The sequence below is a fragment of the Podarcis liolepis genome (genome assembly GCF_965112155.1).
Source record: "Podarcis liolepis genome assembly, chromosome: 4".
Lineage (NCBI taxonomy): Eukaryota > Metazoa > Chordata > Lepidosauria > Squamata > Lacertidae > Podarcis > Podarcis liolepis.
In genome coordinates, this window is record NC_139558.1 from 41,451,887 (window position 1) to 41,467,574 (window position 15,688).

Below are 15,688 nucleotides of genomic sequence, written 5' to 3' on the forward strand. Positions count from 1 at the left end.
ACTGGTGTCTGGAGCCTTTGTTGAATGCAAGGATGCTGTGCACCTCAAAATTTGAACTTTGCTGATTCTTTCCTAATAGGCCATCTGAATCTAGAGATGCAGGCACACCTTCATTGTACATCATGACACATACATGGAATGCAAAGAGTTGGGAGTGGTGCTTAAGAACAGAAACACATAGGCAGGACATGGAGTTATGTTCTACTATATCTGCCAGCGCTCTGGATATCTAAACCAGGTATCTCCTATCATGAGTACAAATCTGATTATCTTAGACTGCTTACTATGGGTGATATCCAGTATGAGTTATATTCAGAATAAATGACTGAAATCAATAACCTAAGTCAGAGGTCGGCAACCCGCGGCTCCGGAGCCGCATGCGGCTCTTTTGCACCTTTGCTGCGGCTCCGCAGATCCTCGGGGACCCTGAGCAGAAAAGCAGAAGCGCCAGAAAGAGGAGGGGGATGGAGCTGGGCAGCCGAGCCGGGCAAAGCAAGGCAGCGGCGGCAGCGGAGCTCGAGAGGCGGCGGCTGCTGGGATGGAGGAGGAGACGGCGGCGGCCAGAGAAGGGCTGCTGCTGCTGCTGCTGCCGCCGCTGGAGGGAAGTTCTGCCAGGCGGCTTCACGGCTCATAGCTTCCCCCGCCCACCCAGGCCACGCTCTCCTCAGCCCCGCGCGCGAGGCACCTGAGGCGAGGGGGAGAGAGAGAGCGCGCTCCAGATGGCGGGGCGGTATGTGTGTGTGTGTGTGTGTGTTTGTGTGTGTGTGTGTGTGAGAGAGAGAGAGAGAGAGAGAGAGAGGGGTGGCGGTGGTGCTTCGGCTGCTGGGATGGAGGAGGAGGCGGCGGCGGCGGTCAGAGAAGGGCTGCTGCTGCTGCTGCTGCTGCTTCTGCCGCCGGAGGGAAGCTCTGCCAGGCGGCTTCACGGCTCATAGCTTCCCCCGCCCACCCAGGCCACGCTCTCCTCAGCCCCGCGCGCGAGGCACCTGAGGCGAGGGGGAGAGAGAGAGCGCGCTCCAGATGGCGGGGCGGTATGTGTGTGTGTGTGTGAGAGAGAGAGAGGGGGGGGGTGGCGGTGGTGCTTCGGGATCCTTTTCCGTGCCTTGCTTCTGAGTGGCTGCCGAGTTGAGGGAGAGCACCTGAGGTGAACCACAAAATGGGCCCGCCCTCCCTGTCAGGGAGGAAGGGGTGAATAACGTCAGTGACGAGGAGGGGGTCCAGAGGTAGCCAGCAGGAGAGGCGGGGGAGCACGAGAGAAATTGCAGAGGGAGGGGGGCTGTTAGGCACCAAAATCCTGCATGCAGGATTTCCCCCGTTCTCTTGTGCCTATGCAATTCCTGCCCTTCTCCCTTCCCCCTCAAGATTTGCTGCAGAGACAAGCAAATGAAGAAGGGAAGAGTATTAGCTGGCATGTCCCCGGATCCCATGGAAAGCACTACAGATTCCTTTGCTTATTTTAAGTTGGCTTCAAACCTGTAATTGTGCAGGTGTATGTATGTATACATATACACATATAAATATTCGTATCTCTTCCCTCTCACCTTCCTTTCACCCAGTTTCTCTGGCACTGGTTTATAAATGCTGCTATGTAGAAATGATGAGAAAGTTGCACCAGCAGAAGGAATGGATATGTACTGTTAGTAAAAAGAGAGGGAGTTGAACTGCAGGGAGGGACAGACACTTTTCTATGTATTAATTTGTATAATGCCCTCTATGCACATGGTGCTTTGCAAAAAATGGATATGAGAGGTACCATACCCCTCTTTGCTATCTGAAATAGACTCAGGGAAAAGAGAGAGAATGGGGGAAGGGGAAGAATGTGTGGTTATTTACATTTGGCTTGCTTTGCGGCTCCCAGTTTTTTTTTTCCCTTCGGAAACGGGTCCAAGTGGCTCTTTTTGTCTTAAAGGTTGCAGACCCCTGACCTAAGTACAGATTTCCAGGGGTCTACTCTTAGTGAGACTTAGTATTATACAGCTAATATTATTGTGTGCCATATTTAATCTTAAATATTATGTTCATTCCAAAAACCATGGTGTCGTGGTAACCAACTACAGAACTGCAATCATTACAAGATATGGTGCCAATCACATCCACCATTTTCATGCTCATTTATAGAATTCCTATAAGAAATGTTCACTGAAGGCACAGAACTGGAGGGCTCTGAGGTCAGATATTTCATGAAAAGTAGGTTAAAGCTTCTGTGCTATATTCTGGCACTGGCCCAATTAAACTCTGTCCTATAGAATAAACCAATAAATTTTATTATTTTTTTAAAAAAATAAATAAATAAAAAAACTGGAACTAAATGCCACCTTTATTCACTGCCATTCCCAATTACCTGAACAAAACAAAACCAGATTTTACAAGGCGAAATACCACAACACACTCAGATATGTTGTCTAAGAATGGTGTATTGGAGACTGATTGTTAATTTTAAAAATCTGTTCCTTTTTCTAATGGGATACTTACTAAATGGGATATTTATCACCAAGCAATTCAGTCCTAAAGTGCTGTCGTAAGCCAGGATAGGCAAGAATGTAGTTGACCACACTTTCCCAAGAATTATGTCCACATCCTCAACTTGCACAAACCAAAAGGTATCCACCAAATTTGGAGAAGAAAGAGCTGCAGCTACATCTGAGACAGGATCTCCAATCTGGATCCCTAAAACAATCCACAGCATTCCTTCCATACATTATTGAATCACCTTTACGATTAGGAAACGGACACCATTACGGATCATGTACATGTGATTTCATCCCCACCCCCCACCAATACATAAACTGCCAAAATTGCAAAATAAATTTCTGTTTTTCCCAGTTTAATGTATACTGTAGGTAGATTTTATAGTTGATAACAGGAAGAAATGACATTTTGTAGTGAAACAGTATGAGTGTTGGACCCGTCTGAGTTTGGCAGAGCAGGATGGAACTTAGGAACTAGCTTTTATATAGTGATTGCTTCTCTTGGCATGCCTTCATCCAAACATGCAATACTTCTGCTTGTTTGCATTAGAAGCCCCACTTCCTGAGTCTCCTGCAGCTGTTGCCTTTCCTTTAACCCTGTCAAACAACATCATGTCTCTCACCATCATACTGCCTTTGGAGCAGGCTTTGAGAATAAGCAAATAAATTCGTTAGCAAAGATTTGTTCTGTTGTAAATACATTTATCAATACAACAGATGGGGGTACAGAAATGCACAAGATGAATAACAGCTTATAACTGTTTTCTTAGATCTTATTATCAGCAGATATCAGAAATGAAAAGGAATGATGGAAAAGACCATATTCCTTCTAGGCCAGCAATAACTTCAGAATGAAATATCCTAGCGCCCTAGGCCAATCATTAAGCTGCCTGGATTCAATGTACACACCCAGTTTATACAGCATACGCCCTATGAGAAATGTGGGGGTGTTTAGATGTAGAGGAGATAAACAGGGAGTAAATGGCAGCAGGCATCATCATGGTAACAAATCAGTGCTATGGAGCCAACAATACAACAGTAGCAGTGTTCTTCATTGTCACAACAAACAGGTGTGTTGTTCTGAAGATTTAAAACATCATCACTAATAAGGTGCAGTTAATGCAGTAACCTGAAGCAGACCAGCAGTGGCACCCACCCCACTCCCTCACAAATACTTACTCGACTCTCTTAACAGATCTCTGTGACTGTTCCTTCCCTCATCTCCATGCCTGATCTTCCACTTCAGACATCGTGATATATCGGAATATTGTGATGTTTAGCTGCTGATATATCACGATGTTGAAAACCAGATATCGCTCAGCCCTAGTCTATTTTTTAATATACCTAAGATCCTTTGCTTGTTAGGGGGCTACCGCATATTTTGTTCAAAAAATTGCTCTGCAGAGGTAACTACCATGGAGCTATAAAAATTTTCAAAAGTAGGGAGTCTGTGGCTTGGCCTTTGAAATATAGGGGGTCCTCAGTAAATAGCTAATTGGGAACCAATGATATAGAGAATTCATTAAAAGTATCAGCTTAGTTTGTCCTGAATTCAGATTTGAAATTTGATATTCTACTACCAACCAATGAAGTCAGTATACTTTGCTTAAAATATTATTTTACAACCTACAGGTAGCTGCCACCTACCTGTATTACCTATCTCTTCTGAAAACCATTATTTGTCTAAGTATCTTATTTGTTTCTAACATCCTGCTAAAATGCCAAAACTACATGGAATTGTGGTAAAATCAGGATGACTTAATAATCATTTTATAACTCATTCTCTCTCTCTCTCTTTCTTTCTTTCTCTCTCTCTACTTGACACTCTTGTTCCCTTATTAGTTTCAATAAATCTGTGTTTGAAAACTAAACACAGGCAGAGCAGCGGAAGAAAAAACCCCTTCTTCTCGGTTACTTAATTCCTTTGAAAGGATAGATGTTTTCAAGGGCTACAGGTGTGCTATCTGGTATGAAGCTATGCTAAGTGCATTGCTATGTCAGGGACTGGCGGGGCTCTGAAGAGTGTGTGGCGGAGGCAGGGGACTGAGGGAGTGACCCCGGAGAGGGGACCAGTGACTTATAGGGTTTGACGCCACCCACAAGTAGGAGCCAGGGCATGGGGAGGAGGGAGAGTCGGAGGTGAAGGAAGGTGTGCAGGATGTGGCAGAAGAAGAGGCTGTTCAAGCAGCAGGTGGGTCGGGAGACTCCCCACCTTCCCCCAACCCACTGTCTCTGAGAACCAGGAGGGACTTGAAGCGGGAAGAGCAGCAACGAGTTCCATGCAGAAGACGTCTCAGGTTGTTGGTGTGCAACCCACCAGGTGAGGGAATATAAGCCAGCAGAGGGGTGGCGTCTCACTGTTGCTGCAACTGCACTGCAAGGAGCATATCTGTGGGGGGACAGTTGCTTGGTGGCTAGAGGCATGTTTGTGCATATGCGCTGCGGGAACTGCTGTAAGTGCTTCTTTTATCGGTATACACTTAACTATCAGACATGGGCCTTCCAAAGCTGGCATGGGCCAGGGCATGCTGTGGCATTTCCTACTTACACCACAGCTGTATTACAAGTATGAATGAGGGGAATCAGGAAAAACTTGTAATACTGCAGTGTGCCTGGTTACAAAGATCCTATATAGACCTGACAAAAGCGTGGGATGCTGTTAAAAATATAACAAAGTTCTAGCAATATCCAGCTATTTCCTTATCCCAAAAACACATCTGAAAAGGAAAAAACAAAGCTTCTAAGATACACCGGCAGGGTGAATCCAATTACCATATTTTGTTCTTTAAAAAAATAAACTTGAATGTTAAAAGTATGTAACACATCCAACATCTGTCAGCAAAGACAAATTTCATAATCAGGGCGGAGTGAGAGGCATAACAGGGTGGAGCGGGAGAGACATAAAAGGATGCCTCAGCCCTGAGCTTCTCACATTGCATTTGCAGAGCCTCTGCTTTTGGAGTATTAGGTAAATATGATTTATTTATTCTACGTCTTTTTGGATGTCTTCTATGAATGTCCTCAATTCTACTACTTTCAGAATGCATTGCACCACAGTGTATAAAGAAAAATGTGTTTTTATCTTTCCAAGAAAAATATATATCAGAAAAACATGATAAAGTTTTTCCACAGGAGAAAATACCGCAGCTGCTTATATGTCAGAAGTTTCACATATGTCAGTTAGCCTGCAATTAATGTTGTATGAGCAGAATTAGCAACTTAAGAGAAAATGGCTTCACTATAATTGCTATATAAAACTACGTTTTCCACATACCTATGTAGCTGTCGTATTAAATCAATGTATTTCCCCTCTACAAACTTCAAAATATGTTAACTTTGCTCTTTTACAGCTTTCGAATATACAAAAATATGGCAGAATTTAATAGTGACCAACTCTTAAGTCTCTTCACTCAGTATGCTATGAAAGAAGGTAGCAAGCATCTGCTTTCCATGGATGGACTTAAAAGTTTGATTCAGAGCCACTTCTCGAATGTTTTGGTAAGTCTTTCCAAATTGGACTGCCAATTACACTAGATAACATTAATATTTACCGAAGCCTGCATCTAATTTGTGGTATTTTCCAAACAAATCCAACTCACTAAAGTACAAACAAGGGACATAGTCCAACGAAGCTCTGAAGAGTCAAAACATGACTGGACAGCAAGGGAGGGATGGGGAGGGACAGCAATGTGGGAATAATTCAGTAAGATAGACAACAGCTTCCATTCATTGTAATAATTTGTGTAGCTTCCTATCCAATTCTGAATGAAATTAATAGAGACTTTACTTTGGTGAACTGCTTCTATAATGATTATTTGTAGCTGTTACGCAACCTGAGAAAAGTAGGATAATCTGATCCTAAGAAAAGCATGTTTTACAAAATGTAACAAGGCAAAAAGAAATCTAGTACACTGATGCTTGAATGTTTGTCTTTACTTTACATGCTGAAAATATTGTTCAGAAAAACATTTGCAATATTTAGATTGTTTTTGTTGATCGCACTTGAAAAGTTTTAATTTAGATGAAATCACGTTTTCAAACATTGAAATCTCTCCATCAAAATGTTTTTCAAACATTTTAATTAACATTTTAAGGGTTTCTTCAGACAAATATATGGGTTTGATTATACAAAACACTGGACAATCTATGAATGTGTTATAGTGAAATTTTAGTTACTGCTAGAATCTTAAGTAGCTAGAGACAAGGAAGTTGATTATAATATCAAATTTTGAAAACAAAATTATTATTTTAGCTGAAGTTAGTTGTTGGTTTTTGAGGCGAGAGTCCTCTCTAAGTTACTTACATAAAGAGCGTCACTGGATTACAGAATAGGTGGGGAAATTATAAATTGAGAACCACAATGGAAAGATGTCAAAGTCAGGACTTAGAACAACAGAAGGGTGCTCTAAGAATTACTTAGTGAACTTGCTGAATATGCCAACAATATAAAGCCCTCAAAATTTTCTTTCTCTTTTAATATGGTAGCATCCAGTTTTTAATATGGTAGCCTCCAGCAGGAAGATTTTTTTTTAAAAAAAAAAACAGATCCCCAAAATATTCAATGGATATAAACAAGACTCTGTCAGAACAGGCCCAAACAAGAATGGGTTAATACGTGTGTATAGAGTAAATGTTAGCAAATTTGCTTAAGTTCTGTTTAAGATCATAATAAGCATTCCAGTGCCTTCTGAAACAAAGAGTCTTGTCCAAGCTTCCTCAAGCTCGGACCTCCAGATGTTTCTGGCCTACAAGTCCCATGATCCCTAGCTAGCAGAACCAGTGGTCAGGGATGATGGGAATTGTAGTGTCAAAACATCTGGAGGGCCAAGTTTGAGGAAGCCTGGTCTAGTCTATCAATTTCTGTGCAAAATGAAATCTAGAGAAAACTATGCACAATTAATAGGTGCTTTAAAAAATATATGCTCCTTGCTAAAATGTAAGTGTTTCATTTAGGTATTTAGTGAAAGCTAATATTTGGGATAAATTGTACATAAAAGTAATTTTTATTATAGTTTTGGAACAAAAGATGAGTTCAGCAAGGACAGTGGGAATATACATTAAGGGAAAATCACAGCTGAAAAATGTAACTCGCCAGAGCTGTTAGGATCAGTACAATCTAGTGGCTAGAATGCTTGTTTTGAACAAGGAAGAAATACATGTTCAGATACCCACTTAGGTGGGCAATCACCATCTTTCAGCTTAATGTGAGTCATAGAAGTATTAAAAGAAATAATAATACCCAGTAGATAAGAATGCCATAAAAAGAATGTGCACCACAGGTCACATTCACAAACAGCATTTGCTAGCACAAAAGCTAAAATACTAAGAGATAAATGCGCTCTCTCAAACAACCACATAGCATGCTAATAAAACAAAGTATGAGAAAAAGGGTGCAGCTGCAATTTTTTAAAAAGCAGTGCGAAAGTAAACGCTTAAAATGCTAATATGCTCTGCAAAAGTAGACAGAACTATCTGCAAATGTATCTTATTTCTGTTAACATGCCTGGTACAGCTACTGAGAGTAGTGCAATCTTTGTGCCCCATGTAGAGTGGTGATCAGAAGTCCTAACCCTCTCTCACAAGGCGCACAGCAGCATGGTCATGCCATTCACTTCAATGCAAAGTTCCTTCACACCTCCCAGCAACAGCCAAGAGATTGTTCTCCGTCCACAGATCTACTCTTGCTTTTCCCACAAGCAGCCTACGTGGCAGGAGCCTGGGAATAAAAATAGTTGCCGAATGTTCTTGGGAAGCACTTGTTTAGTGAATGGCAGTGCTGTGATCCTGGTTGTGGCCTGGAACAAAAGCAGCTGGGCGCAGAGACGCCATGTCTGGTTTCTATAACAATAACAAAATCCCAGCCACAGGCTAATGGAGGCCTACTAATATGGGTCTCATGTCAGTCTTATGTCATCAGATTTTAACATTTGCCTTGCCATCTCCCTAAATTAAAGGCTGGTTTGGGCAGTACCAAAGCATACTTTGGCTGTGATGTTAAAGGCACAGCAAGTTAGGTTTGCCTTCCTGGCCTATTATACCTTTCTGTAGACTGTTTGTTCAGTACAAGAGGACTGCTAGAGGGAGCGTATGCAATGGCCACGGAGGCTGAGCCACTGTTGAGAGCAGAGCAGATTTTGCACCGTAACAAAAGTTCAGTGGTTTAGCTTTCTAGCTTAACTGCTCCAAGTACAGTGCTTTGTCTTTTTTCCACAGATGTGAATGGTACTCAGTTAATTCACTGAGAGCCTTTGTGAACTAAGTCAGATCCTATCTGCCCCACTTCTTAACATCCCTTTACTCAAGCTACATATCTTGGTGTGATGCTAGAGTCAATTATTATTGTTTTCGTTGGTATTTTAAGTTGTTACCCACCCTTCAACGCTAAGGTCACGGGGCGAGTCACAACTATTTGAAAAACAACTTTGGAAACAGTTTAAAAACTTACAATTATAATTAATGGCTTTTGCATATATTGGTTAGCAGAGTATTTCAATGTTTGTTTTATAAACTTCTGTTTCAGTATTTAAATTATGATTTAGGTATCTGTTTTGATATATTTTCATTTTATATTTCTATTATGCTTTGGGAAAATATTTATAAATATAAAAAATTGTATTTATATATTTTTATTTTGAAAGGCAGTGTTTGAAACCAATAAAAGCCTGTTACGTTGGATGTGAAGGGTTCTTTTCTAACCCCAGTTCTTTTCTAACCCCACTCTCCCAGTTCTCCATCACCCATCAATGAGGCCATTCACTCAGGCCAAGTAAGGGACAGGGCAGGTCTACTTTTTTATACCTGGTCCTACATCCTGTTTTCCCAAACCAAATGTAGCCTCTAACTCCTGAGAGAAAGGCAAGGAATATTCTCTCCATTTCTAACTTGGAAGAAGAACACAGAACGGGGCTGATGGGGGGAAAAACAGTGTTCCAGAATTGTTCATAAGTGTACCCAACATATACCCTGATAAAATTGTACACCACCTATAAGGAAATGAAAAGGCTTGCTCAAAATTATTGTGTATAGATAACCATGTTTCAAGGAAAGAATTTAGCTTAAATATGTTCTGTAACTCACTATTCTGAAAGTTATCGTATATAAAACTATTTTGCTTTCTTTTCCACTCCCTTACCACCACCCAAATAAAACTTACAGGGTTCAATGTCTCTCAACGATATATCCAAATACGCGGACTTGGATAAAGATGGAAAAATCAACTTTAATGACTTCAAGGCACTGATGAGCAAGTTAGGCAGTTTGGCAGGATTGTCTAATTTGGCTGGAATAACCGGTTTGCTCTCCTAAGGCATCCAATGAAGAGACAACAGACAGAAAGTACTTCCAAGATCCCCAAACCAACCTATTATGGACATTTACAATTACATTTGTACAAAGAATCTCTCTAAAACTAAATTTAATCATTGTGGAACGATGGATGTCATTGAATAAAAATCTACTTTATTTACTTTATTTGCTTTCAAACCATGTATGTATGATGACTGGTAAAACCATGCACAATCTTGACTAGTAGATTTAAAGGGTTTACACAAAGCATATGCAACTGGACTAAGTCTATGGTTAATACTTCTTTTTATATATATCTAGTCCCTTTCCTAAAAACTTTGCCCTTTTCACTGTTGCATTACACTGAGTTGACATTTTATATGAGCTTTCTCTGCTATGTGTCTAAGGAGCACTGCGCCACCAGCTCAGTCTGCCCTCAGCCACCCGCCTGTCATTTTGGTTATAACCAGTCTAGGACTGGGTCTGTCAGTCGCTGGTTCTGGCTCCACCAGCTGCTGGTCCCTCTGCCTTAGATCCTACGGAATGCACCAATGGGCACCAACCACCACCAAATAATCCTAATCTTACTAGCCGGATGTTTACAACTCTCCACTGTAAAATTCTCTGTTATTCATAACTTCTGGTTCTTGTTTTTTAGCTGGCCTTTGAACCCTAGAAATAGGAGTACATCTCCTAATGCAAAGGCTTTTTAGAGTCTGGGAACTTGGCAAAAGCTATCTGAAAAGTCCAACCAGAGACATATTCTTTAATATGAGCTCTATTATCCTATACAGAACACTAGTCAGCTCTTGATCAATGCATGATAATGGTTAGGGTGTTTTTTGACATTAAAGTAATTCCAGACTTATTCTGACCACGTGGAACTGCTAAAATTAGTACTGTTATTACTTCTTCATTTACTAATCCTCAAGATAATGATCTTTTTAAACAGATTTATCCAAAACCAATCAGCAATTTGCAAATGATTCACTTATTTGCTCTATGACCTCTGTTATGCAACCTCTCTACAGTTTGATCAATTGCAATGGTGATAACCCATTAAATTTGTCTAATGGAAAGTCTCATTAACTGAGAACAGAGATCATCAGGGCAAAGTGCCAAATATGTTTTCTCTGTTGGAGCTGAGCACCAGAACATACAAAATGGAATATTAACAAATGTGCAATTATTTCTTTGGATATGAAAAAGGTATGGGGAACATGTGACCCACTGAAATACAACTTCCAAAATCCCTCAACATTTGGGCAGGTTGGTGCTGGCTGGAAGAGATGGAAGTCTAGTAATATTTAGCAATATTTAGAGCGCCACAGATTTCCCACTCACTGCTATAGAGGAACAAACTTTCAGCCTCTCTTAATGCCACCATGACTGACACAATTGTTAAGTAGCCAGCACAAAAGATCTATCAAAACCATAAGGAGAAATTCAATACTTACAACAGGATTCTTTGTGTTTGGGTTAAATTCTGTAGAATTTGCATCTGCAGAAAAAGAGCAACTACATTTTAAAATGTTAAAGATGGTTAAACTAAATATAGCACCCTTGTCATTTTGAAGAGGTTTTTGGCACGTACAGTATATCAGCAAAACGTTGGGGGGGATCATATGAATTTTAACATCTACAGAGAGACATATGTTCAAAATTAGAGCATTTCACTTGTCCTTGTTTCAGGAAATAAAGATAAGCTAAAGGCCAATATAAGGAGTACATCCACAGAAGAATGAAGATGAGGGTCAGAAAATGACAATTCTTTGTCCATCTGTCAAATTGGCATGGCAGAGAGATCTAGCCCATTGGCTAGCAAATGTCACCCATCCCTGCTTTAAATGAACAATTTTCATAGAAGGTAACACACCTTGCCAGTTTAGACAGTTTCTTGCAAACTCCACTACTGCCAGCTGCATCCCCAAGCAAACCCCTAGAAGAAACAGGAAAGAAGAATGAATGAGCACAAAAACTCACACTTTTTATATTCTAGGCCATGACCCAGTTCATATTTATTGGTTTTTGAGAACTCAATTATGGGAAAGTGGAATTTAATATAAAAATGAAATCAAATGTGTTTGCCAACAGATTTTTCCATTAACTGCTGCAACATATCACTTCTCACTAACCACTATTTAAATTCAGTGTAGTTTGGGGTGGAGGGAACAATTCTTCCTGGCAATGCCAGAACCCTATAAGTTCGATTTTCTAGTACAGCCTTGGCAGCTCACCCTCAACTTACCAGCACAAAACAGTCACAGGATTTGCAAAATAGGCAAATGCAGTCTGCCCAGATTAATCAATGAAAACCTTACCGGAAGTGCCTGCCACAGGTAAGTACCTATATATTCATTAGTGGTGCAAATACTGCCTCAAGCTACAACCCCAGACTTTGACATAAGATTCCGTTTTTCTCTCCTATCTCTCGGACCATATTCTCATTTTCCCTTCGGCTCCTGCTTGATCCAGAACCATCAGCATCCTATACCTCTTTCCCCTTCTCCCTACTTCTTCCCCTATTAAGTATTACACTGCTCTCTTCATTCTTCTCTTCCCTCGCTTCCTCAAATAGTATGATAATGCTCTCTGCCTTTCCCTCATATGCCCCATTTGCTTCTAACACTTCACCCATTATTCCGTCTCCTTTCAGGTACAAACCAGATGTGATGTTAATAATGTGATTGGCCATTGCATGCTTGCTTTTTCTTAGCTAAATGGCAGCTATGGGGCATGCAGATTGGGACCATGGCCTGGAGGAAGGGACTGTTAATCCTTTGTACCCCTCTCCCTTCCCATAGTCCCAATCTGGATCCCCTCACTTCACAACTGCTATTTAGGGAAAAAACAAAAACATGCACAGGCCAAACACTGATGTTCCATACATTTTCTCCCTCTATTTACTTGGCCTGCTGACATCCTAAATTCCTTTCTCTCATTTCCCCTATACCGGGTTTCCTCAACCTTGGCCCTCCAGATGTCTTTGGCCTACAACTCCCATGATCCCTAGCTAGCAGGACCAGTGGTCAGGGATGATGGGAATTGTAGTCTCAAAACATCTGGAGGGCCGAGGTTGAGGAAGCCTGCCCTATACCTTGCTGATTATTTGTCTCTATTCGCTGTCTAGAGCTCAGATTCAGGAATATTAAAATCCAGGGTCCATATCTGACCAACTACTATGGATATTCAGAAAATGCAACTTCCACATGAGCAGTTTCTACAATATATGTATTTGTACATCATTTAAATCAAACCTTAATAGAAACTCTCAGGTACTGATTCCATAGAAATTCTTACATGTTATAAAACAGCAACAAATTGTTTCCAAACACAATCCAAACCAATTTCTTTCCCACCCACTCAACATTGTAGCAACATATTATAATAAAAACAAACCTCAGTTTCAAATGTGAAAACTGAAACTCATTCCAGTATGCAAAACTAATGATGCATTTTTTCACAAGAGACCAATTAAATTTTTATATTCCTGAAATGTTTAGCCCAATTTACAGACTTCCTAAACTGTGTGAGCATCTTTTTCAGGCACTAATGACTACAGTGGACATTTTTGCCCTTATAAAAATTCAGAATTATCTTTGCAACTATTGGGCTAAGCATTTGATTTGGATTTAATTTGAAAGATTAGGTTTTTCACTGTTTAATACAATCCCAACAGGATTCATTATGCCTGCTAGATCAAAACTGACCAGTCCTAGTTTACTCCTGCTAAAGCGATTTAAATGGGACCAAACTTATAACTGTATACTCCAATGAAATGGATATATGAACCTATCTAAGAACTAGAAAGCTTTTTTAGTTTCTCTTTTTTGCTTTTTTCAGCAGTTTAGTTTTACTTTAAACACTGAGGGCAAAAGAACAGACAATAGGTCATACACAATCACATAGCCTTAATGTTATAAAAAGTTGAATAAATGAAACCATGACAGACTTGGATTGGGGCCATGAAAATGGAAAGGGAAATTTAACCCTCCTCCCATGCACTTTTGTTTTCCTGGTCTAAACTGTCCTCCAGTATGGTTTCATCTTCTCTAGTTTAACCTTATAGCTAGAACTCTATGCACACTTATGAGGGTGTAAGTCTTCTTGAACTCAGTACAATATACTTCTGAGTAAACATGCTGCATGTCAGAAACATTCAGGAAGAAATGCAAGTGTACTGCAGGAATAGTCAGAAGCAGTGTTAGAAACAGATATGAAAGCTAGGAGCTAAATGGCACCTTAATCCTAGGTTATGGGCACAACAACAGAATGTCTAGGTGCGCTTTTTTATAACAAGAATACAAAGCTGAAAGTGAATGAACTGCAGTTAAGATATTATGTTCATTTTTCACACGGTCTAGTCCTTCCCCCGCCCACCCCCCTAATATTCTTAAGAGGGTCTCTTCTCTAGTTTTCAGAGAGTAGCTGGAAGTGGGGAGGCAGAAAAAGGCCCTCCTTTCCTTCCACTCTGCAGTTTTAATCTGAAATCTTAGGTGCAGTACTGTATCCAGAGATCAGAAACTGCTCGCACTAATGAAATTCCCTGTTACAAAATGTGCCTAGAACAATGGGAGTTTTGAACACTGGGCAGAGGGTAGGGCGAGTTGATTTCCAGTAGATCCCTAGTGCTGCTGTGATTTTTGCAAAAAATTAAAATGCTGAACTAGATGAGCCTTGATCTCAATTAGTAGGGCACTTCGCTAAGAAGTGCATATTCAGGCCAACTGATCACAGATTAGTCATGCCTTAATTAATAATAGTCTCTGAGTGAGTGGACACTTATGTTTTGTAAATCAAAAACACATCTGTTAAGCAGATGGATTCTAGTTTATAAATATGAGACTGTGCAAGTTGGCCCACTCCTGAAGTTGAAGTCTTACCAAGAAAAGGCTTTTTCTTTTTTCTTGCCCATGAAATTGCTTGAAGTTTTCCCTCTGTGCCCCTATGTCCAAAACCTCCAGGAACTAATATACAACTGGAATAAAATACAAAATGCAAACACAGCAGCAGATGAGAAGATAGAATGGCAAGTTAGTTTAACATGTTACTTTGGGGGGGGGGGTGACATGTATGTACAGGAACAGCAGCAAGACTTCACTGTGCACAAAAGCTTTCAGCTTGTTCAGATTTCTGATCCAAGAATAATACGGCTATGATACAACTAAATTCACATCATGAAAACTGGACAGTACAAATACATCATAATCACCATACAGCAGATCAGTTCTGCTTCAAATACTATAAATCTCTATTAACATTTGCCAAATTGTTCAAGTTACTCCAGAATTTCAAGTCACAAATTACAGACCAAAATGCCGAAGTGTACAGTGTGCATACAATATGAATCCTAGCCGGTGCTTTGAATTGTAAACTTGAAATAGTGGAAGCATTCAGAAAGGCTTCCACGATATTTCAATGAAAATATACACTTTAAATTACATTTGTTTTATTTTAATTTATGACATTTGACAAATTTGTGCAAAACAAACTAGACTAGGCATATTTTAAAACACAAGGCATTTGCAATCAGTTTAAGCCATCCTTAACAACCCATCAACATTACATTTGTCAAGTGTTCAGTTTTATAATTCCATGTCTACATGGCATTTTATGTGCCTATTAAGAGTCTCAGAACAAATTGTAAGTTTTGCAGAAAGCTTTGCTTTAAATTAGCATGTTCAAAATCATAGTATCAGTTCAGCATGGATAAGCTCTAAATACAGGCATCCCAATGCTTAAGCCAGAGCTTTCCAAACTGTGTGTCGCGGCATGCTAGTTTGTCGGCAGCGGTGTGTAGGTATGTCGCGTGAACACTTCCTATGCTCCTCCCAGGGTTGGAAAGGGATTAGTTTAATCTTCAGTTTGCTGGTAAAACTGAATAACTGTGTTGTGAAATAATGTGTGTCTAAAAAGTGTGTCACCAACATAAAAAGTTT

The 15,688-nt window shown here is 40.3% G+C and overlaps 1 protein-coding gene and 1 long non-coding RNA gene across 9 annotated transcripts in view; one reads left to right on the top strand and one right to left on the bottom strand.

Annotated features, from left to right (window-relative positions):
* CTPS2 (CTP synthase 2) overlaps window positions 1–15,688 on the bottom strand; it is a 65,306-nt gene that overhangs the window by 22,558 nt on the left and 27,060 nt on the right. For all 8 annotated transcript variants that reach the window (XR_014525801.1, XM_083501946.1, XM_083501945.1 and 5 more), the window contains 3 exons: window positions 14,633–14,727; window positions 11,626–11,688; window positions 11,207–11,250 (listed from right to left, as the gene is read on the bottom strand). Coding sequence is in view for 7 of the 8 variants with exons in the window: in XM_083501946.1 (XP_083358072.1) it covers window positions 11,207–11,250; window positions 11,626–11,688; window positions 14,633–14,727 (202 nt within the window). In the remaining variant the exon portion in view is untranslated. The remainder of the gene's footprint in view (window positions 1–11,206; window positions 11,251–11,625; window positions 11,689–14,632; window positions 14,728–15,688) is intronic.
* On the top strand, window positions 5,291–9,935 carry LOC310706383. The gene is made up of 3 exons (XR_014525812.1): window positions 5,291–5,433; window positions 5,816–5,963; window positions 9,621–9,935. It is a non-coding gene; the product is annotated as an uncharacterized lncRNA (long non-coding RNA).